Source organism: Prinia subflava, chromosome 1, assembly GCF_021018805.1.
Source record: "Prinia subflava isolate CZ2003 ecotype Zambia chromosome 1, Cam_Psub_1.2, whole genome shotgun sequence".
Classification (NCBI taxonomy): domain Eukaryota; kingdom Metazoa; phylum Chordata; class Aves; order Passeriformes; family Cisticolidae; genus Prinia; species Prinia subflava.
This window is the reverse complement of record NC_086247.1, coordinates 870,490-894,795: the sequence shown is the minus strand read 5'-3', so window position 1 is coordinate 894,795 and position 24,306 is coordinate 870,490. Positions and strand designations below refer to the sequence as shown.

The 24,306-nt window shown below is 51.8% G+C and overlaps 3 protein-coding genes and 2 pseudogenes across 3 annotated transcripts in view; 4 read left to right on the top strand and 1 right to left on the bottom strand.

Moving 5' to 3' along the window:
- The first annotated feature begins 1,096 nt into the window (after positions 1–1,096).
- Positions 1,097–2,173, top strand: LOC134561731 (feather beta keratin-like; annotated as a pseudogene).
- A 2,481-nt stretch (positions 2,174–4,654) lies between these two features.
- LOC134561592 (feather keratin 2-like) lies at positions 4,655–5,315 on the bottom strand. Its single transcript, XM_063418727.1, has 2 exons — positions 5,191–5,315; positions 4,655–5,009 (listed from the first exon to the last, which is right to left on the bottom strand). Exons 1-2 carry the CDS (start codon positions 5,313–5,315, stop codon positions 4,655–4,657), a joined length of 480 nt encoding a protein of 159 aa, XP_063274797.1.
- Positions 5,316–7,052: 1,737 nt separating this feature from the next.
- LOC134561722 (feather beta keratin-like) lies at positions 7,053–7,701 on the top strand (annotated as a pseudogene).
- Positions 7,702–11,484: 3,783 nt separating this feature from the next.
- Positions 11,485–14,053, top strand: LOC134561712 (feather beta keratin-like). The gene has a single exon (XM_063418947.1). It carries the CDS (start codon positions 11,497–11,499, stop codon positions 11,830–11,832), a length of 336 nt encoding a protein of 111 aa, XP_063275017.1. The 5' UTR covers positions 11,485–11,496; the 3' UTR covers positions 11,833–14,053.
- A 5,891-nt stretch (positions 14,054–19,944) lies between these two features.
- ARHGAP39 (Rho GTPase activating protein 39) overlaps positions 19,945–24,306 on the top strand; it is a 108,667-nt gene continuing 104,305 nt past the window's right edge. Inside the window, exon 1 of the mRNA XM_063400972.1 lies at positions 19,945–20,068. Coding sequence (XP_063257042.1) covers positions 20,058–20,068 — 11 coding nt within the window. The 5' untranslated portion in view covers positions 19,945–20,057. The remainder of the gene's footprint in view (positions 20,069–24,306) is intronic.

Here is a 24,306-nt window from a genome sequence, read left to right as displayed (position 1 = left end):
TCTGTGACCTCAATTAATTTATTCCGCATTCAAGCCGAAAGGTTTCATAATTTATATCCTTCGACTCTTGTCATATGTTCCTCTTAGCAAATAACCATTAATTACTAACGGATGATCAGCAACCTCCTCTTTCCTTCTCTGCCATTACTTGGGCATTTCTTGCTGGATTTCTGAGATGCCACATCCTTCTCGTGAGGCTGAGTGCATCTCCCCTTGGCGGCAGCCTTTAAATGTGCATTTCAGAGACCAGATTCTGGTGATGTGGGTGCAGGATGAAGACTTGACCAAAGCTTTGGACAACTGAGGTGTCATTTCTGAGCCCACCCTGCGGCACTGGCCTGCCCTGGTTTGTGGGCGTGTTGTGAAGGGTTGCCCCCAGCCCCCCTCAGCCCTGACAAGCTGCTCTGGGCTTTGCAGCTCTTCCAATCCACCCCATTCCCTCTCTCCACACAATTTTTCGGGCTGTCAAAGCCTGACTGGAGACATCACATTTAGCACTGGCCATGCTCTGAGGGTGTCTCACTGTCCCTCTTGTCTGTGAGGATTTGATGTTTAGGGTTGTTTGGATCTTTACTTAGGATGAGCGTTGAGGAGCCAGATCGCCTTACTGGGCAATGTCTGATTGTCACAAAGAGCATTTGGAAGTTGCCCAGGGATTTTGGGGGCGAGTATTGGACGAGCCTGAAAATCCCAGGGTAGTCCAGGCAAGTCCAGTGTGGTGGCCGGAGAAGGAGCTGCATGGCAGGGCCCAGAGGGTTGTGATCTGGACTGTCCCACAAACAGAGAGAAGCTGAGAGAGCTGGGAGTTCATCGAGGCAGGAGGAAAGAATCCAAATGGGACACGTTCCCATTATGGCATGGAGTGACCTTGGATGACATCCGAGTTCTCCTCAGCTTTGGCTGAATCTCCTCCATGCTCTGACACGCCACCAACAACCCCACCCTGGTCTGTAATTCTGGCAATCAAGAGGCGCTGCTAAGGTCAGATGGACACTGCTTCAGGGGAAGGATGTGAAACTGCAGAACTTCAGGAAGGAAAACACTCCCCACCTGACGACTCACCAGGCGGAGCCATGCAAGAGTTGCTGCCTCAAAAATGGCCCAAGGACATGGGACAAGGCTGTCCCACCCCTCCAGGACCAGCACAAAAGCTGGCCCAGAGCCTCTCTCCCTCACACACTTCTCCTCCTGAATCCTTCTCCTCCTGCTCCTGCTGAAAACCAGGTGAGTCTCAAACCCCTGACCCTCCTGGCTCCTGCACCCCTGGCCCCTCTCTTCCAGCACGCTCAGCCCCAGCCTCAGCAACCCTCACACCTCCCCACAGCCCCACAACAGCCGCCACACTCCCTCACCATCCTGACGCACCATCCCTTGCACCCCTCACGCCTGCTCTGCCTCACCCCCCTCTTTTCCAGGATCCTCCACACCACACCCATGGCCTGCAACACCCTCTGCCGACCCTGCGGACCCACCCCGCTGGCCAACAGCTGCAACGAGCCCTGTGCCCTGCAGTGCCAGGATTCCCGTGTTGTTATCCAGCCTTCCCCTGTGCTGGTGACCCTGCCAGGACCCATCATGACCTCCTTCCCCCAGAACACCGCCGTCGGATCCACCTCCTCGGCTGCCGTGGGCACTGAGCTCAGTGTGCAGGGACAGCCCATCTCGGGTGGATTTGGTGCCTTTGGCTATGGCCTTGGCTATGGCCGTGGCTTTGGCTACGGCCTGGGAGGCCTGGGCTGCTACGGCAGAAGGGGCGGCTACATCTGCTGAGGGCCCTCAGCACCACTCCTCACACCAACCACCCACTCCCTGCAACACATCCCAGGCATTGAGGACGCCTCTCTGGGCCAAGGCTCTCCAAGGGGCTCAGCACTTCCAGCTCCTGCTCTCAGGGCTCCAAGCAAGGCAGCAGCCAAGGGGCCAGCCCGGGCTGCCTGCAAACATGGCCCATCTGCCTCCTCCTCTTCTGCTGCTGCCTGTTCTGCATCACCCCTTTGGCTCTCTCCAGTCCCCTCTGGACAAATCCCTTCTCCCAAGCCAGAGACCATCAGGCACCTCTGCTGGGCTGCTCCAGCTGCAGAGCAGGAAGGCCTTGATGCTCTGGCCAAACCTCCTCCAAGGAAGGGCTCTCAGCTGATGGTCACCGTCCTTGCATCTCAGACCCACTCCCTTCCACTGCCTGCTCCTGAGTTTTCACTCTCCTACCTCAATAAAGTTTTCTTGCATCACAACCTCAGATGTCTCTTTTCTTTCTTCTCCCAAGCTTCCTCCAGTCTCACTCAGCACTAAGCCAGGGTTGTCCAGGCCCCTGGGGTGGGTGACAATGTGTGCCAAGACCACTCTGAGGTGTGATTTCTGCAGTTCCACTACTCACTGCCACACTTTGCTCTTCCAGAGCATTGTCACTCAAACCCTTCAGCAGTTGAATCACAAACCTGGACACAGGAATGCAGGTCTGTCCTTGCGTCAGGCACAATCCCCTCATGGGGGGTGTGTTGAATTTTCCTGGACTCCAGTCGCTCCTGCCTGTCATTCTCTTCCAGGGCTGTCTCCAGTTCTGGTAGAGCAGGTCCATGTCTTCCTTGTTTTCGACCCCAGGGCTGAACACACATCTCCAGTCTCACCAGAGGGGAGCAGAAGAGCAGAATTCCCCCCTCACCTGCTGCACACCCTGTGAGGATGAGCCCAGGACACAGCGGGGTTTGTGTTTGGCACATTCACATGGCAGGGCACGTCCAAAACTTCATCCACCACCACCCCAAGTTCTCCTCCTTGGGCTCAATCCCCTCCTCACCCAGCCTTTATCCTGCCTGTTTGGGAGTGCTCCAATCCAGCAGATTCTACCTCTCTTCCCTGCTCTGATGATCTTGGAGAACACATTTTTCATCTCGGGGTTACTGGGAATAAGAGAAGCCTCTGATGGAGGATAACCAGAGCATGGCCACAGAGATGACTGTGGGCTGAAGTTTTGGGACAGCCACTGCCCCTGCCATTGGGGCATTTTTCAGGCTGGCTGCTCTTGCCTGGTACAGCCTGGTGACTCATGAGGCTGGGAATGTTTTGCTTCCCACAGCTCTGCAATTCCATATCCCAGACTCGAGGCCGTGCGCATCTGACTTTGGCAGCAGCTTGGATCAGATGGTATTCATTCCAACATTGGTGGATGAGGGAAGAGGTGTCAGTATCCTGCACCTGGACTTCTGCAAGTCCTTTGTTCCTGTGCCTGTGACAACGTCCTTGTCTCTAAGCTGCAGAGATGTGGATGTTGGTTTGAAACATTTGGTGGATAAAGAATGGGTGGGATGTCCTCACTCAAATATTGTGGTCAGTGGCTGCATGTCCCTGTGTGGAGAACGGGGATGAGTAGTAACCACTGGAGACTCAGGCAGGGATTCTTACAATTTTGCATCGTTGTCAGAAATCTGGGCTCTGGGATTTAGTGGGATGATCAGCAAAGCCAGGGAGCACTGCAAGGTCACAGGTAGTGTGGGTGGTTGTGTGGAGGGAAGGGATGGCATTGAGAGGGGCAGGAACAGGTTGGGGATGTGGGATATTGTCAGTGAGATGAGGCTGAACAAGGCCAAGTGCAAGGTGCTGCGTCTGGTTTGGAGCAATGCCAGACATGGCTGTAGACTGGACAATGAGTGGACTGAGAACAGCCCAGAGGAGAAAGGCTTGGGGTGTTGGAGGATGAAGAACTGGACATGCCCTGCCACGTGGATGAGCTGACCAGAAACTCCCCGTGTCCTGGGCTCATGCCCACGGCATGAGCAGAAGGTGATGGGGGGATTCTGATCCTCCGCCCTGTTCAGGATAGACTGGAGTTGTGTGATCAACTCTGGAACCTGAAAACAAGGGAGACCTGAAGCAGCACGGGAGAATGTGAAAATGGGCCTGGAAGATGATGAGGGCCTGCAGCAAGGGATGTCCAGCCAAAATGAACACAACACCCCTGAGGGCCTGGTGCCAGAATCAAGGATAGACCTGCATTGGTGTGTCCAGGCCTGTGATTAAACAACTGAGGTTCTTCTCTGTGATGCACACAAAATGTGCCTGAGTGTCCTGGTGGGAAGTGGAACTGCAGGAACAATTCCAAGAGAGGCGTTGTTGCAATTTGCACCCTCCACAAAAGGCTTGTGGAGACACAGATTGGCAAAACTTTGTGAGAAAGAAGTTGAAGGAGACGTCAGGTTGCAATGCAAGAGAATTTTATTGAGACGTAATGAACAGTGAGAGGTCATGAGGAGCCATTGGAAGGGAGCGGGTCTGAGGTAGAAGTGGAGCAACCATCAGCAGAGCTGCTTTGCTTGCCAGTGGTTTGGCCAGAGAACCACGGCCTTCCTGCCCCAGAGGGGAGGAGCCCAGCAGAGCTGCCCGATGGTCTCTGACTTGGGACAAGGGGTTTGTCCAGAGGGGACTGGAAAGAGCTGAAGGGCGATGCAGAGCAGGGAACAGAAGAGGAAGAAGAGGCAGATGGGCCATGTTTGCAGGCAGCCCGGGCTGGACCCTTGGCTGCTGCCTTGCTTGGAGCCCTGAGAGCAGGAGCTGGAAGTGCTGAGCCCCTTGGAGAGCCTTGGCCCAGAGAGGCGTCCTCAATGCCTGGGATGTGTTGCAGGGAGTGGGTGGTTGGTGTCAGGAGTGGTGCTGAGTGCCCTCAGCAGATGTAGCTGCCCCTTCTACCATAGCAGCCCAGGCCTCCCAGGCCGTAGCCAAAGCCACGGCCATAGCCAAGGCCGTAGCCAAAGGCACCAAATCCACCCGAGATGGGCTGTCCCTGCACACTGAGCTCAGTGCCCACGGCAGCCGAGGAGGTGGATCCGACGGCGGTGTTCTGGGGGAAGGAGGTCATGATGGGTCCTGGCAGGGTCACCAGCACAGGGGAAGGCTGGATAACAACACGGGAATCCTGGCATTGCAGGGCACAGGGCTCGTTGCAGCTGTTGGCCAGCGGGGTGGGTCCGCAGGGTCGGCAGAGGGTGTTGCAGGCCATGGGTGTGGTGTGGAGGGTCCTGGAAGAGAGGGGGGTGAGGCAGGTGTGTGGGTTTGAGGGGTGCAATGGTGAGGTATCAGGAAGGTGAGGGAGTGTGAAGGTTGTTGTGGGTCTGTGGGGAGGTGTGAGGGCTCCTGAGGGCTGAATGTGCTGGAAGAGAAGGGCAGGGTGAGCAGGATGGTCAGGGGTTTTAAGCTCACCTGGTTGTCAGCAGGAGCAGGAGGAGAATGTCTGAGGAGAAGTGTGTGAGGGAGAGAGGCTCTGGGCCGGCTTTTATGCTGATTCTGTAGGGGTGGGACAGCCTTGTCCCATGGCCTGGGGCCATTTTTGAGGCAGCAGCTCCTGCCTGGCCCAGCCCGGTGATTCCTCAGGTGGTGAGTGTTTTCCTTCCTCAAGTTCTGCAGTTTCACGTCCTTCCCCTGAGGCAGTGTCCACCTGACCTTAGCAGCTCCTCTTGATTGCCAGAATTACAGACCAGTGTGGGGTTGTTGGTGGCACGTGTCAGGGCACGGAGGAGATTCAGCCAAAGCTGAGGAGAACTCGGGTGTCATCCAAGGTCATTCCATGGCATAGTAGGAACGTGTCCCATTTGGATTCTTTCCTCCTGCCTGGAAGAACTCCCAGCTCTCTCAGCTTCTCCCCGTTTAAGGGACAGTCCAGACCACGACCCTCTGGGCCCTGCCATGCAGATCCTTCTCTGGCCACCACACTGGACTTGCCTGGACTTGCCTGGGATGTTGAGGATCGTGCAATACTCACCTCCAAAAGCCCTGGGCAACTTCCAAATGCTCTTTGTGACAATCAGACATTGCCCAGAGAAGCAATCTGGCTCCTCAACGCTCATCCTAAGTAAAGATGCAAATGACCCTGAACATCAAATCCTCACACACAAGAGACACAGCGAGACACCCTCAGAGCATGGCCAGGGCTAAAGGCAATGTCTCCAGTCAGGCTTTGACAAAAGGGAAAATTGTGTGGAGAGAGGGAATGGGGTGGATTGGAAGAGCTGCAATCCCAGAGCAGCTTGTCAGGGCTGAGGGGGGCTGGGGGCAACCCTTGACAACACGCCCACAAACCAGGGCAGGCCAGTGCCGCAGAGTGGGCTCAGAAATGACACCTCAGTTGTCCAAAGCTTTGGTCAAGTCTTCATCCTGCACCCACATCACCAGAATCTGGTCTCTGAAATGCACATTTAAAGGCTGCCACCAAGGGGAGATCCACTCAGCCTCACGAGAAGGATGTGGCATCTCAGAATTCCAGCAAGAAATGGCCGAATAATGGCCGAAAAGGAAAGAGGAGGTTGCTGATCATCCGTTAGTAATTAATGGTTATTTGCTAAGAGGAACATAAGACTAAGACTCGAAGGATATAAATTATGAAACCTTTCGGCTTGAATGTGGAATAAATGAATTGAGGTCACAGATCGGGTGGGAACAAAGGTATGAGCCCCATTTGTTGTTTATTTCTTAGATTTCTGAATGTGGTCAAGAAACAGATTTTAAAAGCAAATTAGGTTGTTGTGTAAGTTTAGTAAATCCAAATGGAACATACGACAGTGTCAAGTCAAGGTTGAACAGCTTTGTGGTCTATAGCTTATCTCCCTTGATCCCATTCAAGACACAGAGCCAGGAGCTCTCCTTCATCCATCAGGAAACACTCCCAGGTACCAAAATCTCACCAAGTTCTTGCAGAGTGACCTCCCCAGGACATCAGCAGTTCCCTCAGCATTCCTGGGTGAAACACAAGGACTGATGGATATCCAGGGGCACAGACCAGAGTCCCAGTCTTCACATGGAACCCACAAACCACAGCACACAAGTGCCACAAATTGACCTCACTGATGACGTTGCAAATCTCCAGGGCTCTGGTTGTTTATTCGTTCCTCCCTGACACACATCTGACAATGAAATCCTCCCAAATACCAATTCATGAACATTCCACCAAGGTCAGCTGGACATGGCGTCAACAGCAGGACATGGAATTGCAGAATTGCAAGAAGGAAAACACTCCCCACCTCATGATCTCATGCTAGGCTGGGCTGGGCAAGAGCTGCTGCCAAAAAATGCCCCAAGGCCATGGGACAAAGCTGTCCCACCCAGCCAAGACCAGCATAAAAACCGGCCCAGAGCCTCTCTCCCTCACACACTTCTCCTGAATCCTCCTGCTCCTGCCAACAACCAGGTGAGTCTAAAACTCCTGACCCTCCTGCTCCTGCAAACGCTGCCACTCTCTGCCAGCACGCTCAGTCCCAGCCTCAGCAGCCCCCAAACCTCCCCACAGCCCCACAACAGCCTCCACACTCCCTCATACCTCAAACCCCCACTCCCCTGCCCTGTCTCACTCCCGTCTCTTCCAGGACCCTCCACACCACACCCATGGCCTGCAACACCCTCTGCCGACCCTGCGGACCCACCCCGCTGGCCAACAGCTGCAACGAGCCCTGTGCCCTGCAATGCCAGGATTCCCGTGTTGTTATCCAGCCTTCCCCTGTGCTGGTGACCCTGCCAGGACCCATCATGACCTCCTTCCCCCAGAACACCGCCGTCGGATCCACCTCCTCGGCTGCCGTGGGCACTGAGCTCAGTGTGCAGGGACAGCCCGTCTCGGGTGGATTTGGTGCCTTTGGCTACGGCCTTGGCTATGGCCGTGGCTTTGGCTACGGCCTGGGAGGCCTGGGCTGCTACGGCAGAAGGGGCGGCTACATCTGCTGAGGGCCCTCAGCACCACTCCTGTCACCACCAGCTCAGGGCTCTGGCTACAGCTCCTGCAAGAAAATATCCTCAGCTCATGGTTATCCTGCTTGCACCTCACACTGGATGCCTTCTACTCCTTTCTCCTTTCTCTTCATTCTTTGGCCTCAATAAAGTTGTTCTGCATTAAAGACTGAGATGCCTCCTCTTCCTTTTTGAATTCCAGACGTCTCACATGCTCACCCAGCACAGCGCCAGGGCTCAACAGGACATTGGTAAAAGGAAAAGGGGCACAGCACTTTTATCTACAAAATAGGTAACCATTAGTGACAAACAAGACCTGCACAGGAAGCAGAGAAGGCAGAGAACCTTCCAAAATATCTTACAACCCAAACACCCACTGGACCAAAGGCTTTGCCACATTAATGCGCTCCTGCTCAGGGCTCTGGCAAAGTCTCTCTCTGCCAGCACACACTAGACAAACTCTCTTCTCTGCACGACTCTCAAGCCCTCTGAACAGACACAAAACCTTCCACTTGCGCAGCAACTCTGGACGGCAAGGGCTTCATTCCCTTCTGCTCAAGAAAGACCAGCAAGAACAGAGTTTCCAGCACCATGGACAGTTCGTGTTTTCATCTCCCAGCACAACTTCCACCACTTCCAACCCTCAAACCTCACAATGAAAAATTCCTGCTTTCTTTTCCCAGGGAATTCCATCTCTATTCCCTTGTGCCCAAGGCCCTCTTGTTCTCCTAGTGAGCACTGCTGAGAACAGCTGGGCTCCCTCAACTTCATTCTGCGCCATCAGGGATTTGCACACACTGATGACACCCCCCTGCCCAGCCTTGTCTCCTGCCAGTCCCAGCTCTTTCAATCCCGCCTCTAGAAAAAATCCTCCTGTAGAATATTGCTGGCCCTGACATGGTCTTGATTCACCAAATCAACTTCATTCTCACACTGGGGTGGCCACGAATAGCCACAACCCCTCACAGGCGACCTCACCTGTGCTAAACAGACAGCATCAGTCACCTCTCTCTGCTTGGCCATAAAGCTTTTCCAGATCCTTCCCCAGACACTTGACGTCCCTGTTCCCACCATGGTCCTGGGACAACTCCTGCTCCATTTTCTCTCAACCACAACCACAAAGGCTTTTTTGGACAAGAAAGCAACCATTCCAAATGACACTCCAACATTTTATCCCATCTGGGATGACTTCCCCACAAGAAACAGGGCTTGGCACCTGTCCTTGTTGAGCTCCAGAAGATGTCCAGGACCACTCAGTGTTGAGAAAGATGGAAGGTTGACAGGAAAGTTTCATTGATCTGTAGGTTTAGCAGAAGGCTCTCTGAATGTGGAACCTGAAAATGGAATAGAGATGGAAGCGAATTTTGATAGAGAAGAATAAAGGAGGTCTAAAGTCAGGAATACTGAGCCAGTGTTACTGGACAACTAAGAAAGCAAAGGCTGAGTTGGAAAGAGGTTTTATGGTTGGAGCAAAGGATATGTAGACAGGAAAACAAAGAAGATGTTTTTAGGAAGCAGAAACAAGTCACAAGAAAAGCAAAAAAAAGCACAGGCAAAGAAACCACGTTTTTATAAAAGTAAGAAGAATTTTCCACTACAGAAAACAGAAAAACAATTTTAAGCTTAAAATATAACATAGTAACACATGTGATTGGTTACTTGGTACCATAATATGGCAATATTAGGAGTTATGATAGGTTATAGGTAAATGTAAACGAATTGCGCATGATGATGATTCGTTGTCATGTATAAAGATAAAGACTTTTATGTATTTTTATGTATAAAAATGCTCGGCAAAGAAAACTCTAGAATGCATTGCAACCAGAACCAAAGTGAATGAATGCTGTAACTTGGTCTGTGCAATAAACTGCATTTTGAAGAGCCGCCTGTTGCCCCAAACATCCTTTGTCGACGTATCAACTACAACTCATGTTTCCAGGGTTGGCCAAAAGGATCCAACTCCTGGCCTACAGCACTGGGGTCTGGCTGCCATCTGCACTTTGGGACACTGACCACAAGGCTCTGGACACAGCCCTTCACACCCTTCTCAGGCCACCACGCTGGGCACAGACACAACACGGACTCGCCTGGGTTGGTTTTGACGATCACGCAATGCTCGCCTCCAAGAATGCTCTGCAGCTGCCCAATCCTGATTCTGACAATCAGATATTGCCCAGAGAAGTGACCTCGCACCTCAGCCCAAGCCGGGACACAAAATGCCCTGGAGATCACAACCTTAAAATCAAGAGGGGCAACAAGAAACCCAAAGAGCACGACCAACGTGAAAGACAAGGTTTAATGGCAGAGTTTGCCACACTGGGGAAATGTGAAGAAAGAGGGAATGGGATGGGAGGGGCAACACCGGATACTTGGAACTGCTGCAGAGCTCAGACCAGCCTGAAAGGGCTGACAGAGACTGGGGGCAACTCTTTACAACACCCACACACCACAGCACACCAGGGCCACGGGATGACCTCAACCATGACACCACAGCTCTCCAAAGTTTTGTCCACATCTTCAGCTGGCCCTGACATGAACCACCAACAGCAGAATCCGGTGGCTATTTATTTGCAAACAAATGAATTAAAAGCTGCCACCAAGGTCAGATGGACACGGCCTCAAGAGGAGGATGTGGAATCACGGAATTTACAACGACACGCCGGAACCATGAGAGAAGAGGGAAGAGGAGCACACTGACTGTCCGTTAGTAATGATTGGGTTTTGCTCGGAGGAACAAAATACAGACATTTCTAGAACACAACTTATGAAACCTGATGGCTTGAATGCGGAATAAGGGAATTGAGGTCACGGCCCCGGCAAAAGGGATCGGGCACTCGTTTGTTGTTTGTTTATAGGATTTCTCAACCAGGTCAAGGAATGCACCTCAAATGACAGAGAATGTTGTCACGTAAATGTGAGAAAAACAAATGGACCAAAACAGAGGAACAAGTTCAGCCTGACCACGCTCTTGTTTCCCAGATCCTCTTTCAATCCCATTCAAGACACAAGGCCAGGACCTCTCTTTACTAAATGACAAAGAGATCCCAGGTACCAGGACCTTTCCAAGTTATTGCAGAGTGACATCCCCAGGGCATCAGCAGCTCCCTCAACATTCCTGGGTGCAACACAAGGACTGATGGACATCCAGTCCATCCATTCTGACTGATGGATGGAAGAGAATCTCAATCTTCACAAGGCATCCACAAAAAACAACACATTAGTGCCACAAAATGACCTCACTGATGACACTGCAAATCTCCAGGGCTCTGGGTGTTTATTAGGCCTTCCCAAAAGTCATTGAACAATCACACCCTCCCAAATACCAAATTATTAATGTTGCTGCCAAGGTAAGCTGAATAGAGCATCAAGAGCAGGACATGAAACTGCAAAATTGTGGGAGGAAAAACACTCCCCACCTCATGACTCACCAGTCACTAAAGAACTGTTGAGTAAAAAATGCCTCAAGGCCATGGGACAAGGCCGTCCCGCCCCTCCAGGACCAGCATAAATGCCAGACCAGAGCCTCTCTCCCTCACACTCTTCTCCTCACACCTTCTCCTCCTGATCCTGCCGACAAACAGGTGAGTCTCAAAACCCTGACCCTCCTGCTCCTGCACACCTGGCCCCTCTCTTCCAGCATGCTCAGCCCCAGCCTCAGCAGCCCCCAAACCTCCCCACAGCCCCACAACAGCCTCCACACTTCCTCACCCTCTGGACACTTGACCACTCACACCCCCACAGACTTGTCTGCCTCACCCCCCTCTCTCTTCCAGGACCCTCCACACCACACCCATGGCCTGCAACACCTTCTGCCGACCCTGCGGACCCACCCCGCTGGCCAACAGCTGCAACGAGCCCTGTGCCCTGCAATGCCAGGATTCCCGTGTTGTTATCCAGCCTTCCCCTGTGCTGGTGACCCTGCCAGGACCCATCATGACCTCCTTCCCCCAGAACACCGCCGTCGGATCCACCTCCTCGGCTGCCGTGGGCACTGAGCTCAGTGTGCAGGGACAGCCCGTCTCGGGTGGATTTGGTGCCTTTGGCTACGGCCTTGGCTATGGCCGTGGCTTTGGCTACGGCCTGGGAGGCCTGGGCTGCTACGGCAGAAGGGGCGGCTACATCTGCTGAGGGCCCTCAGCTCCACTCCTGACACCAACCACCCACTCCCTGCAACACATCCCAGGCATTGAGGACGCCTCTCTGGGCCAAGGCTCTCCAAGGGGCTCAGCACTTCCAGCTCCTGCTCTCAGGGCTCCAAGCAAGGCAGCACCAAGGGGCCAGCCCGGGCTCCCTGCAAACATGGCCCATCTGCCTCCTCCTCTTCTCCTGCTCCCTGTTCTGCATCTCCCCTTTGTTTGTCTCCAGTCCTGTCTGGACAAAACACTTTTCCCAAACCAGAGACCATCGGGCACCTCTGCTTTGTTCTTCCCCTCTGGGTCAGGAATTCCTTGGTGATCTGCCTAGACCTACTGCAAGCAAAGGATCTGTGCCCATGTTTGTCCTGTTGCACCTCAGACCAGGTCCATTTTATTTATTTCTCATGCTTTTTACTTTTTTTTATTTCCTCAATAAAGTTTTCCTGCATCATAGCCTCAGATGACTCCTTGTTTTTTCTTCTCCCAAGACTTTTCCAGCCTCTCATGGCCTGGACCCAGGTGTCAATTGTCCATCAGTTCCAGTGGGTTTTGGGTTTGGTGTTCACCCTCTTTCCAACAAAGAATCACATAAATTAAATTTCAAAAAAAAATCATTTTGAGAACGTACAATGTGTGCCACACCATCCCAACAGAGACATGACCCTCCAAGGTGCCAAGACTTCTTCAGGGAAATATTTCAGCCCGAACAACCACTGGTGTCCTTTTTCCTTCCAGCACATGGCACAAGCCCTTCCCTTGCCCAAATCAAGGCTTGGCCACGGTTGTGCTCATCCCCTTGGGGCTCAGGTGAAATCTGCTGCTGTCAGAACAGCCCTGACCTCTCAGGGTTGTTGATTCCCTGAGATTCTCCTTGGGGTTGGTGTTCCCCAAGGTACTAAGGTTCCCCCAGGGTTGCTGTTCCCTAGGAGTTTCCCCTGGGTTGCTGTTCCCAGAGGTAATAAGGTTTTCAGTCTTCTCTTTGCCCTAAGTGTTACACACCAGAGGTAGAGACGACAAGTTGAGTCCGCCAGTGCACATTTCCAAGGTTGTTTATTCTTCATTATCTCAGTCCTTTTTCAGCTCTGCCAGGCCTCCCTGGCAGGGAACCTCATCTTAGTTCTTTCTCAGCTCTGCAAGGCATCTCCGCAGAGCAGGACACGCGGCTGGACTGGCCGGATCAGAGAGCCCCGCACCTTATGTACGGTACCCCTGACCCAACCACGTCCAAAATGTGCTTTTTATTTACAAAATTGTACCAATACTTACTACCTATGCTAACATGTAATTTCTACTCTAAACCAATCTCTAAAATCCAACTCAGCAGAAAATGGGGGACGAGAGCAAGAAAAAGGAGCACAGGGGCCACTCCCCAATTCCTCCATCTTGCCTCTTCAACCCCATATACTGAGAATCCTAGATTCTACATTTACATTCTATGATAAACTAAATACTACTTATTTTGAATTCTCCCAGCTTGTGATTCTTCATACAATGTGGGCATTCACTCCCATGGCCAGGGATCAGAGGCAGTGTCCTCCTGGGCTCTGTGTGAGGCTGGTTGACCCCCTTGTACAGATCCCAGACCCCCCTGTCTGGTCTCCAAATCCTCCAGGGTGGCCAGAGGGATGTCCTGGACTCCAACACTGACCGACCTCCTTCCCCCAACACCACTCACGATCCACAAGGAGACACGGAAAGGAATGCTGGAGGCAGAGTGGAACAGGAGAGGAGAGAAAGGAAGTGGGAAAATGTGTTACTCCTCTCCATGGGTTCAGCACTGACTTTGGTGTCCCCATCCCATAACCTGTAAGGCACCGACCAAACGCGTTCTGGTCCCTTTTCCACAGGGACTGATGCCTTAAGGTTTAACTTTCTAAAGAAAAAAAAAACATTTTTCACATTCTGTGCTGCCTAGCTGTGTAAATCTGAGCCTCACATTCAGTGTTAGTTCTCTTCAGGCAGACAAAACAACCCTTTTCCAGCTGGAGACCAAGGACAACCATTACATTTTCAGGCTGAGAAAAGCTTAAACAACAGAGAGCTGAGGGGAGAGAAGAAGGAGGACAGAACTTCATTACCTGAAGCTGTAATTGGACAATTAACCCCAATATTCAAACAGACCAAAACTCATAAAAGTGTGAAACCTTGTGACCCGTCGTCCATTCTGTGACTGTTTTGGATCCATCTTGGCTGTAGCCCTGGCCAGGTTCTTGTTCTGGGTGTATCCTTTAATAAATATATATTTATAAATAAATAATATTTTAATAAATACTGTATTCTTTTAGCTCTGTTCTAGGCCAGTCTTCTCCGAGCATCACAGTCCAAGGCATCTCCTGTGCCCTGCATTGAGGCCAAGGCAAAGAAACGACCACAGAAACCAAATTTCCATCCCTGGAAATTGTTCAGGTTTTGTTTGAAAACCATTTCCCGTGGTGCTGGAAGTATTTGCTTTGGGATTAGTGACCAGAGACTGGAAAAATGATGGATGAGTAGAGGGAATACTTCTTATTTTTCATCCACACAGCGAGTTGATGATCTTGGAGGCCTTTCCCAACCATAATCACTCTGTAAAATTATTTTAATTGTAGAGTGAACCTTCCTATCAAATTTTATGCTGATTAGACATGATAAAATGTAATTTACATTAAACCATCTTTTTATTGGCACCTTTGACAGCGTGACTTTAATCAACCTAAACAATTAATTCCACAACAGTTTGGTGTGGAGGTGAAAAGTGCTGCTCACCTTTGCCATGTCCTGTGGAGTCAAGGCCCCTGATTTTCCACTTTATAATAATTATAATTCCCCCCAAAAAACAGCTGCAATCGATAAATCCATCAACAGAGCCCAGCAAGCAGATGGGGAAGGAAAAATAACCCTCTGAAGATAAAAAAAAACCACGAAAAAAACCCTCCTGCTTTAAGTAAATCCACAAAATGCCACAGAATAAATCAGAATAAATGCCAAAACCAAACCACCCAGCAAAGGTCTTCTGGGGGAGAAAGGTTGCCAAAAAATAGATGAGAAAACACCTGGATAGAAAATTCCACCTGAAGAAATTATTAAGATTGAGCAATGGGGGTGCAAAAATAGAAGGGAAAGGGAAAAGAATCAATTCTAACAAAAAGGACGGGGAGGAAAATGGCAAAGAAACACAAAACATGAATTGTGAGAAAGGGGGAAAGATGATGATCCAAAGGCAAAATGCTGCTAAAGGTGTTGATAAAAAGAACAAACTCTGGAATTTTCCAAATTAAATCGTCTGGGTGCCACAGATGCCTCAGTTCTGCACAATTTCCATGCCAAAATTCACCTTCCACAGGGTCCTTGTACCACCGATATTGGGAGTTGTCACCTCCTGCCCTCCCTGTCCCCACCGTGAGGGAAAATCTGGGGTAATCCAGAACACACAGGTCATGGAATTGTGGAATGGTTTGGGTGGGGAGAGATCTTCAAGATCTTTAATTCCAACATTCTGCCATGGGCAGGGACGCCGTCCACCATCCCAGGCTGCTCCAAGCCCAGTCCAACCTGGCCTTGGACATTTCCAAAATGGAGCAGCCACCGATTCTCTGGGAATTCCATTCCAGCCCCTCACCACCCTCACAGGGAGGAATTCCCACCCGATATCCCAAATTCCCTCTCTCAGTTTAAACCATTCCCCTCGTCCTGTCACTCCAGGCCCTTTCCCCAAGATTTCAGGCAAATCAAACTTTTCACGGGATACAAAGGAAGCAAATCCAGCGGCCACATCCCTTCCCTCCAGGATCCCATTGGCAGCATCCCGTTACTCCTGGGGGGCTGCACCCGACCCCGGGGAGGGAGCCCGAGTCCCTCCAGCCTGGAAAAGCCTCTGGAGCGATGGCTCTGCCTAAACCAAACCCCACGGCCATGGAATTCACCTTCCTGGAGAAAAGCTGCCCGCATAAAGGGATTGGGATCATCCAGAGATGGAACCAGGTGGGCTTTGGGGTCCTTCCAAAGGACCCAAACTGTTCCGTAAGGATTCAGGGGCACAACCCGTTCACCCCAACAGGGCGACTCTTCAAAGGGAATTACCCGGGGTTCCTCCCGGGCCTCCTCGGGCCCGCACACACCGGGACGCTCCGCGCCTTCCTCTCCTCCCAGGTTTTGTTATTCCCTGGCAGGATTGCTCATGAGCCAGGAGAGGACTCACGTACAGCCCCTCCAGCACTGAAATTGTATTTTCCACTCCCCAAATCTGCTGTTACTCGAGAAGACTTTGTGATCCAGTGGGTGAATTCCTGCGGCTCCCATTCCCTGGTGGGACAACAACGACATTTCCCAATTTCCCACCTGGACACGGACACCTTTCAGAGAAGCCAGGCAAACAGAAATGAAGATTTTATACAAATTTAGAAACTGTTCAGGGTTGTGTGGACATCACGAGAGCCAGGAAAGCAAATTCACTGGCACAGAAAGAAATCATCCCCCAAAAAATTCTCTCCATTCCTGAACAAATCTTGTTCTCCAGGTTCATTCCTTAAGGTTGGATTTGCAACAGGCCGGGGGGGAAGGGAGAGGGAGCAACGTGTTAAACGATGGGATTAAAACCTCAGCACTCAAAGATTTGGGCTGTGGAGACGCAGCGGAATAAATGGGATTGGATTTTATTCCCAGAATCATGGAATGGTTGGGGTTGGCAGAGACCTTCAATATCATCCATTTCCATCATCTCCTTGATGGAAAAGTGGATTTATTTTTTCCACTTCTTGTTTAATCATTGGGAGGCTTTCAGAGTTGTTCCAGGTCTTTATATAACTTTAAAATATTAAAAGACAACAGCCTCACGTTTCCATGGTGACGGAGACAGCGGGAATTTACGGCCTTGAGTTGTTGGCATCTCGCATTTAATGAAGGTTCAAAAATCAGAGAAATTCGCTTGGAGCTTCCCTGAAAAGCTCCAGGTGGAACAAAGGGAGGCCGTGTCCAGGAACAGAATCATTGAATGGTTTTGGGTTGGAAGGGACCTTGACCATGTCCCCAAGTGCCAAATCCCACCCCTCAGAGGTGACAGAGACATCCTGAATCCCCCTGGAAGTGTCCAAGGCCAGGCTTGGAGCAACCTGGGGTGGTGGGAGGTGTCCCTGCCCATGGCAAGGGGGTTGGAAATGGATGAAATTCCCTTCCAAGCCAAACCATTCCATGATTTGGTGATGGAATTGTCTTTCATTTCTCTCTCCTTGGAGAAAAGGACAAAGCTGCTCTTTTATTCTGCATAAATCAGGTGAAATTAAAAAAAAAAACACACCAAAACAGCAAAAATTAAAACAAAACCCAAAAACAACGAGCCCAAAATGAAATGCTTCCAAAACTAAACTTAAAGAACAACAGGAGCAGGAGAAAAAGCCCAGGAAAACACCAAAATTTTACTGACTCACCCTTTCCCAGCCTCCATCCCGCTCCGTGCACGTCCCAAAGGAGCACAGAGGAGAAAACCTGACGGGATTTTTTGGGTTTTTCTGCGCCCCAAAAAAAAAAAACCTCAACAAAACCCACGGGTTGGACGTGAGGAAGCTCTCGCAGCCCTGGATAAAAAAAGCACGGGAGCCCCGGGCACGGCGGATCCTGCTGAGACAGCCGGCAGGACAGACGGCCAAATCCCGGGAAAAACTGCAAGTCAGGGGTTTTCTGCCGGGGTTGGAAAGGGAATAAAAGAGTTTTGCGGTTGCTTTCGCACCGTGACCGAACTTGTCCCCTCCCGACAAATTGAATTCGCGGAGTTTTGGCCGCGGGGTGAAAGCTGCTGGTGGTGTGTGCTCGGCTCGGGTGTCACCCTGGTCGGCTGTCCCAAAAGATGAAAAAAAAGAAAAAAAAGAAGAAAGAAAGAAAAAAAAAATTTAAAAAGAAAAAAATTTAAAATATTAAAATATTAAAAATATGAAAAATGAAAATAATATGGAAAAAAGAAAAAAGAAAAAAGAAAAAAGAAAAAAGAAAAAAGAAAAAAGAAAAAAGAAAAAAAGAAAAAATGAAAAAATGAAAAAATGAAAAAATGAAAAATGAAAAAAATGAAAAAAATGAAAAAATGAAAACATGAAAACATGAAAAAAAGAAAATAATATGGAAAATGAAAAAATGAAAACATGAAAATATGAAAAAAATGAAAAAAATGAAAAATGAAAAAATTAAAAAACGAAAAAATGAAAAAATAAAAAATGGAAAAATGGAAAAATGGAAAAATGGAAAAATGGAAAAATGGAAAAATGGAAAAATGGAAAAATGGAAAAATGGAAAAATGGAAAAATGGAAAATATCTTTGGGTTCGTCCTCGGGGTGTTTGGGGTGCGTTGAGGGACATCCCAGCGAGGGAATGGAGCGGCAGGAGGAGGTGGTGGGACGGAGGGAAAAGTTTGGAGAGGACAAATTTCAGCGGGGACCCCCCAGAGGGGTCGGAGCCAGTTTGGGGTCCCCATCCCAGAGATGCCAGGGAGGGAATGGGAGCATGGACGTGGATGGGGACAGGGGGGGTGGGGACACAGGGTGACAGTGTGGGGGGGGAGGGGCACAGGTGCCACAGGGTACAGCGGGGATTTTGGGGTGCTGAGGGACACGAGGGGGGGGAGTGTCACAGACCCCGGGCGGGCTCAGGGGCCACACGCTGCCACACGGTGCCACACGTGCCACCTTCACCTTCAAGGGTGCTGGGGGACCCCAGGTGTGATTCTGGGGGAGCTGCACACACAACGCGCACAGAGCTCTGCCCTTCCCCCTCCCCCTTCGGTGCGCCTCAGGAAATACGGGATTACCGTATTTACAAATGCGTGTGCGCGCCAAGGGTACCGTAATTTCCCCCCCAAATGCGCATCAGGCCGTTACCGTAATTCCCAGAGCGCATGCGCGGTCCCACGGCCGTTACTTCAAATGCGCATGTGCGAAAATAAATACCGGGTTTTAATGTGCGCGTCTCACCAGTACCGTAATTCCGATGCGCGCATGCGCATTGAAAGTAACTTATTCTAATTGCGCATCACGCGGTTACCGTAATTCCAGATGCGCACACGCAGCACAACTGCAGTAATTCTGTTTGCGCATCACAAAATTACCGTACTTCGAGAAGCGCATGCGCGCCTTAAGTACCGTAATGTCAATGTGCATGTGCAATGCCGTGTTTCCGAGAGCGCATGCGCACAAGTATCGCTCGTATCTACAAATGCGCATGCGCGCCTCAACTACCGTGGGTGCAAAAGAGCGCCGCACCACGATACCGTAATTCCAAATGCGCACCCACAACCCCCGCATTTCGAAATCCGCATGCGCACCGCAACTACCGTAATTCCAAATCCGCATCCCAGCTCAGGTGCCGTAATTGCAAAGGTACCGTATTTCCCAATACGCATGCGCATCTTAACTACCGTTTCTAAATGCGCCTGAGCGCCATGACTACCGTATTTCCAAGTGTGTATCACGCCTATCACCTATCTCCCAGTGCGCATGCGCATTGTTACTACTGTATTTCCAACCGCGCATACCAGAACTACGAAATTTCTACAACGCGCATGCGCACAAGTACCGTATTTCCCAACGGGCATCACAATTACTGTAATTACAAATGCGCTTGCGCTCCACAGCTACCGTACTTCCAAGTGCGCATCACAGCACAACTACCGTATTTCCCGAGGCGCACCCAAGATAACTACGGTATTTCTGAGTGCGCATCAGTACCTAACTATAGTAATTTCATGTGCGCATCACGGAACTACCGTATTTCCAAGTACGCATGCGCATAAAACGACCATAGTTCCAAGTGCGCATGCGCACCATGGAACGGCCGTAATTACAGGAATGCGCCGCGTCTCCGCGGTTACCGTAATTCTCAGTGCGCACGCGCACCACTCTCCAAGCCTCTCCCACCAGCACGCGAGCCGCGCTACCGTATATCCCAGAACACACGCGCATCTTACCCTATCTTTCCCCCGCCCCTCATTTGAATACGGGCGTGGCTTTGCGGCAGGAGGGGGCGTGTCCCCGCTGTGGCCCCGCCCCCCGGCGCTGCCCCCATTGGCCGCGCCGCCGTTGTCGCTGGTGACGGGGACGCGGCGGGGCCGCCGCGCTCAGAGCGCGCCGGGAGCGGCCGCGGCGGGCACGGAGCGAGGAGGGGCCGCGGGGGGGCTCGGGGTCGGTCACGGGGGGGGCCATGGGAGCCCGAACCGGGGCCGGGACCGGCGGCGGCGAGCGGTAGAGCCGCCGGGGATCATGGCGGAGAGGTGAGCAGCGGCACCGCGGCGGGGAAAGGGGGGGGGGGATTTGGGGAGGGGGGTGGGCTGGGTGAGGGGGCTGCGCCTCCAGGTCTAAACCCCCCAAACCCCCTTTAGGGACTCCCTCTTGCATCCCCCTCCTCTCCACATGGCGCTAAAGGGGGTGCCCCCCCTTCTTTGAGGTGCCCTTGGGGGGTCTTTACCCCCCATCACGACTTTAAGGGGGTCTCATCCCCTTTTAGGGAAGGAGGGGGGTTCCCTCCTCCTCTGGCTCAGTTTTGGGGGCTCCGCTCTGATTTTGGGGGGGTGGGAGGCGTCCCCACCTGCGCTGCATCCAGGTGTTGGCTCGGTTGGAGAATCCCAAGCCCCCCTCCCCGATTTTGGTGCATGGAGGGGGGGGCTGGATTCGCTTCCCCGGGGCTGCAGGAAGGGGATGGGAAAAGGGGGATGGGGGCTCAACCCCACCCTGGATTTCGGGGAGAACTGGGGAAAGGAGGGGGGAATCGGATCCCACCCTGCTCCCTTTGGAAGGGGTTGTGGAAGGGCTGGATCCCACCTGGTTACCGCTGGGGCGGCTGGATCCCACCCTGCTCCTCACAGGGGGGTTTATGGAGGGGCTGGATCTTATCCTGCTCCCCACGGTTTGGGCTGGATCCCTGTTCCCTGGATTCTGGAAGGGCTGGATCCCACCCTATGGAGGGGTTAAATCCCACCCTGCTTCCCTTTTGGGGGGTGTTGGAGGGGCTGGATCCCATCCTGCTCCTTCTGGAGGGGTTAAATCCCACCCTGCTTCCCTTTTTGGGGGGATTGGAAGGGCTGGATCCCACCCTGCTCCTTATGGAGGGGTTAAATCCCACCCTGCTTCTATTTTTGGGGGGTTGGAAGGGCTGGATCCCACCCTGCCCCTCCTGAGAGGGATTTGGAAGGGCTGGATCCCACCCTCCTCCCTCTGGAGGGGTTAAATCCCATCCTGCTTCCATTTTTGGGGTGTTTGGAAGGGCTGGATCCCACCCTGTTCCATAGGAAGGTGCTGGATCCCACCCTGTTCTCCTTGAGGGTGATCATGGAGGTGCTGAATCCCATCCTGGGGTTAAATCCCACCCTGCTTCCCTTTTTTGGGGGGGGCGTTTGGAAGGGCTGGATCCCATCCTGCTCCCTGTGGAAGGGCTGGATCCCACCCTGCCCCTCCTGAGAGGGGTTTGGAAGGGCTGGATCCCATCCTGCTCCTTCTGGAAGGGCTGGATCCCATCCTGCTCCTTCTGGAAGGGCTGGATCCCACCCTGCTCCCTCCGGAGGGCTTAAAATCCCACCCTACTCCCCTTCTTGGGGGGCTCGGGAGGGCCGGATCCCATCCCGCTCCCCATGGAAGGGCCGGATCCCATCCCGCTCCCCATGGAAGGGCCGGATGCCATCCCGCTCCCCATGGAAGGGGCTCGGCAGGGCCGGATCCCACCCTCCGCAGGATGGAGGAGGGGGGGTCGGTTTGTTAAATCCCACCCTCCTCCCTCCGGAGAGGCGATGGAAGGGCTGCATCCCGCCCCATCCCGCTCCCCGCGGGATGCTCCGCTCGGGATCGGGCGCGGGAAGCGCGGGGGGAAGGTCGGCGATGCCCGGGATGGATCCCGCGGGATGCAGGAGGTGTTTTCATGGAGGTGGAAGGTGTGGCAGGGCGAGGAGGGGGGCGCAGCTCCCGGCGGGGAGTGGGTGTGGATGCGGGGATGCGCCGGGAAAGGGGAGCGGGCAGGGATGGAGCCGGCTGGGATGGAGGTGGCGGCGGGCGGGGGGGCTGCAGCGGGATGCGCAGCGCCGGAATTCGGGGCGGGGATCTGGAGGACCGAATCCGCTGGGTTTTGGAAAGGTGGTGGGGCAGAGTTGTTTGGGGGTTATTTATTTCACGAGGACGACGAAGCCGCCGGTTCGGGATTTTTTATATATTTAATTTTATTTTATTTTAATTTTTTACCCCTCTTCCCTGTACCGTTTCGTTCCCCTCCGGCTGTGAAAACTGCAGGGGAGGGAGTGGAGTTATTTATTTATTTCCTTATTTATTTATTCCCTTATTTCTTGATTTCCTTACCTGTTTATTTTCCTATTTATCCCTTTTCCATAATTTAATAATTTTTTGATTTTTTTTGAGTAATTTATCGAGTTATTCTCTTTATCCTCTTATTTATTCCCGCTTTAATCAACCCCTTGAGTGACCTCTAAGGGGAAAAATCCGCAGCTGCTCCGCGGCTCTGGAGCCTCACCTGGCACAACGCAGCTGGCTGGGATTAAGGGGGAGGGAAGAAAACCACGTTTTCCATGGAAAACGGGCGGATTTGGGATGTTTGGAGGGAGCTGCCAGCAGCAGGTGGCCGGAATTGGGACATGGTGCTTCCCTCGGTGCTTCCATGTCCATCCCGGGGTTGCTTGGGCTCCTTCCCACTGTGGAATGGCTTCTTCCCGAATTATTGGATGTTCACCGATCCCAAAAAAAACCCCAGTGGGATTGGAAAATGTGGGGAGCCAGGTTCGGTGCTGCCGGCGTGGAAAACCAGACGGTTTTGAGGAAGAGCGGCGGGGTTCGGTTGTGGCTGAGGATTAGTCCCGGAATGCGGGATCTCGGATTATTCCTGCGGTTTCGTGTTGGGTTTTGCGTTATTCCGTGTGGATTTTGGATTTTGGGAGGGGATTGAGGGTTGTGTTCCTTCCTCGGGGTGGGTAGAGGAGGGAGAGGTCGAGGCGTCCAGCGGCCTTCCGTGGGATTTCATGGAATATCCTGAATTACAGAATCCTGGAATGGTTTGGGTTGGAAGAGGCCTTAAATCCCACCTAATCCCATGGGAATGGACACTCTCCACATTCCCAGGTTTCTCCAAGCCCCACCTGGAGTTGGGAGTCCAGGGTCTTGGGATCGCTCACCAGGAGCAATTCTAGGCCTAAAAAACCTAAATTTGAGTGAACTTAACTCCAAAAATCGGAATTTTGTGTCGCTGGTGGTGGCACAACCCATCCCGCCAGAACCAGGGATGGATTTTCAGGACAATCCCAACATTAATCCCGTTGGGAATGAGGATTTCAGTGCTTCCTTTGGGAGGAAAGGCCTGTGGAGAGGCCCTCGTTTTCCAGGGGAGTCTTTGCTTTTCCCACCCAAATCTGCGGTTCCCGGATTTTTCCTGCTGCAGATCCAGACAATTCCAAGGTCTGGGCTATCTGCGAGCCAGATGTCCTCAGGCTGCTCTTTTTCCAGAGGGGCTGGAGATGGGTTCAAAGGGATTTTTTGGGAATGTCCCGCTGTGCCGTGGGATCGGCTCCATGGGGTGGTGGGAGCAGAGAGGGGTCAGGGATTTATGGAATCGTTTAGGCTGAAAAAATGCTCTTAAAATCACGGAGTTCAACCCTAAAAGGTTGGGAGGAAAGGGAGGATCCTGCAGGTTTTCCAAATTCCATGAAAATCTTGTCCTGTGGGGCCACCAAATCCCTTCTTTAGTGGGAAGTTGGAGAATCCCTGATGCATCCCATAGGTCCTCCCCATGGATAATCCTGATGTTCTCAGGTAGAGCTCCAGGGAAGGAATTCCTTCGACTTTGTGCTCCTTTAAAGCTTTTTTTCCCCCTCTGTTTTCCAAAAAATTTGGATTTATATCCATAGTTCTTTACCTGGATTTGATGGTGACCTACTTAGGCCTTGATCCCGAAGTTCCCGGGAACTCCTCCAACCATTCCCAGGAAACCAAATCTTCGCGATGCCGTCGTTCCTTTCCTGAGAAATGATTGAATTTGGAGTCCCACCTCTGGGAATTTGGGAACAGACACCACAAAAAACTCAACCAAATAATGACCCAAAAACCTCTAAAAAAATTCCCAGATCCAAACCACAAAATACAGCTGGGAATTCAGGCAGATTCCAGAGTCAAATTGGTGTCAAATCCCATAAAACCAAACATTCCCTGATGGGGGAACAGAGCCGTGGAGGAGCCTGGATTTAGGGGAGGGATCCCAAATCATCAGATTTAGGATTTTTGGGGCTGTGCTGTGGCTGCTGTCGCTGTTTTATGGAGTTTTTTATTCAGGAATGTTCTCTCCAGATGATAAATATCAGTGGGAATTTAATTTTGGTGATAAGGTTTAGTTAAGACAATTCCAAGTTGTTCCAATGACCTCTTCCTTCCAAAAAAAAATTCCTTTAAATCCTCATTCCTTGCTCTTCCTCCATCCTCTCCCTCCCGCATTTTTGCTCCAGTGATTATTTCCTTACATGCTCTA

Excerpts from the sequence above, each read along its gene's own strand:
- LOC134561592 (XM_063418727.1), bottom strand. The coding sequence starts at position 5,315 with ATGGCCCCAGGCCATGGGACAAGGCTGTCCCACCCCTACAGAATCAGC. Across the intron at positions 5,010-5,190 it reads CTGCTCCTGCTGACAACCAG|GACCCTCCACACCACACCCA; the intron begins GTGAGCTTAAAA and ends CCTCTCTTCCAG.
- LOC134561712 (XM_063418947.1), top strand. The coding sequence starts at position 11,497 with ATGGCCTGCAACACCTTCTGCCGACCCTGCGGACCCACCCCGCTGGCC.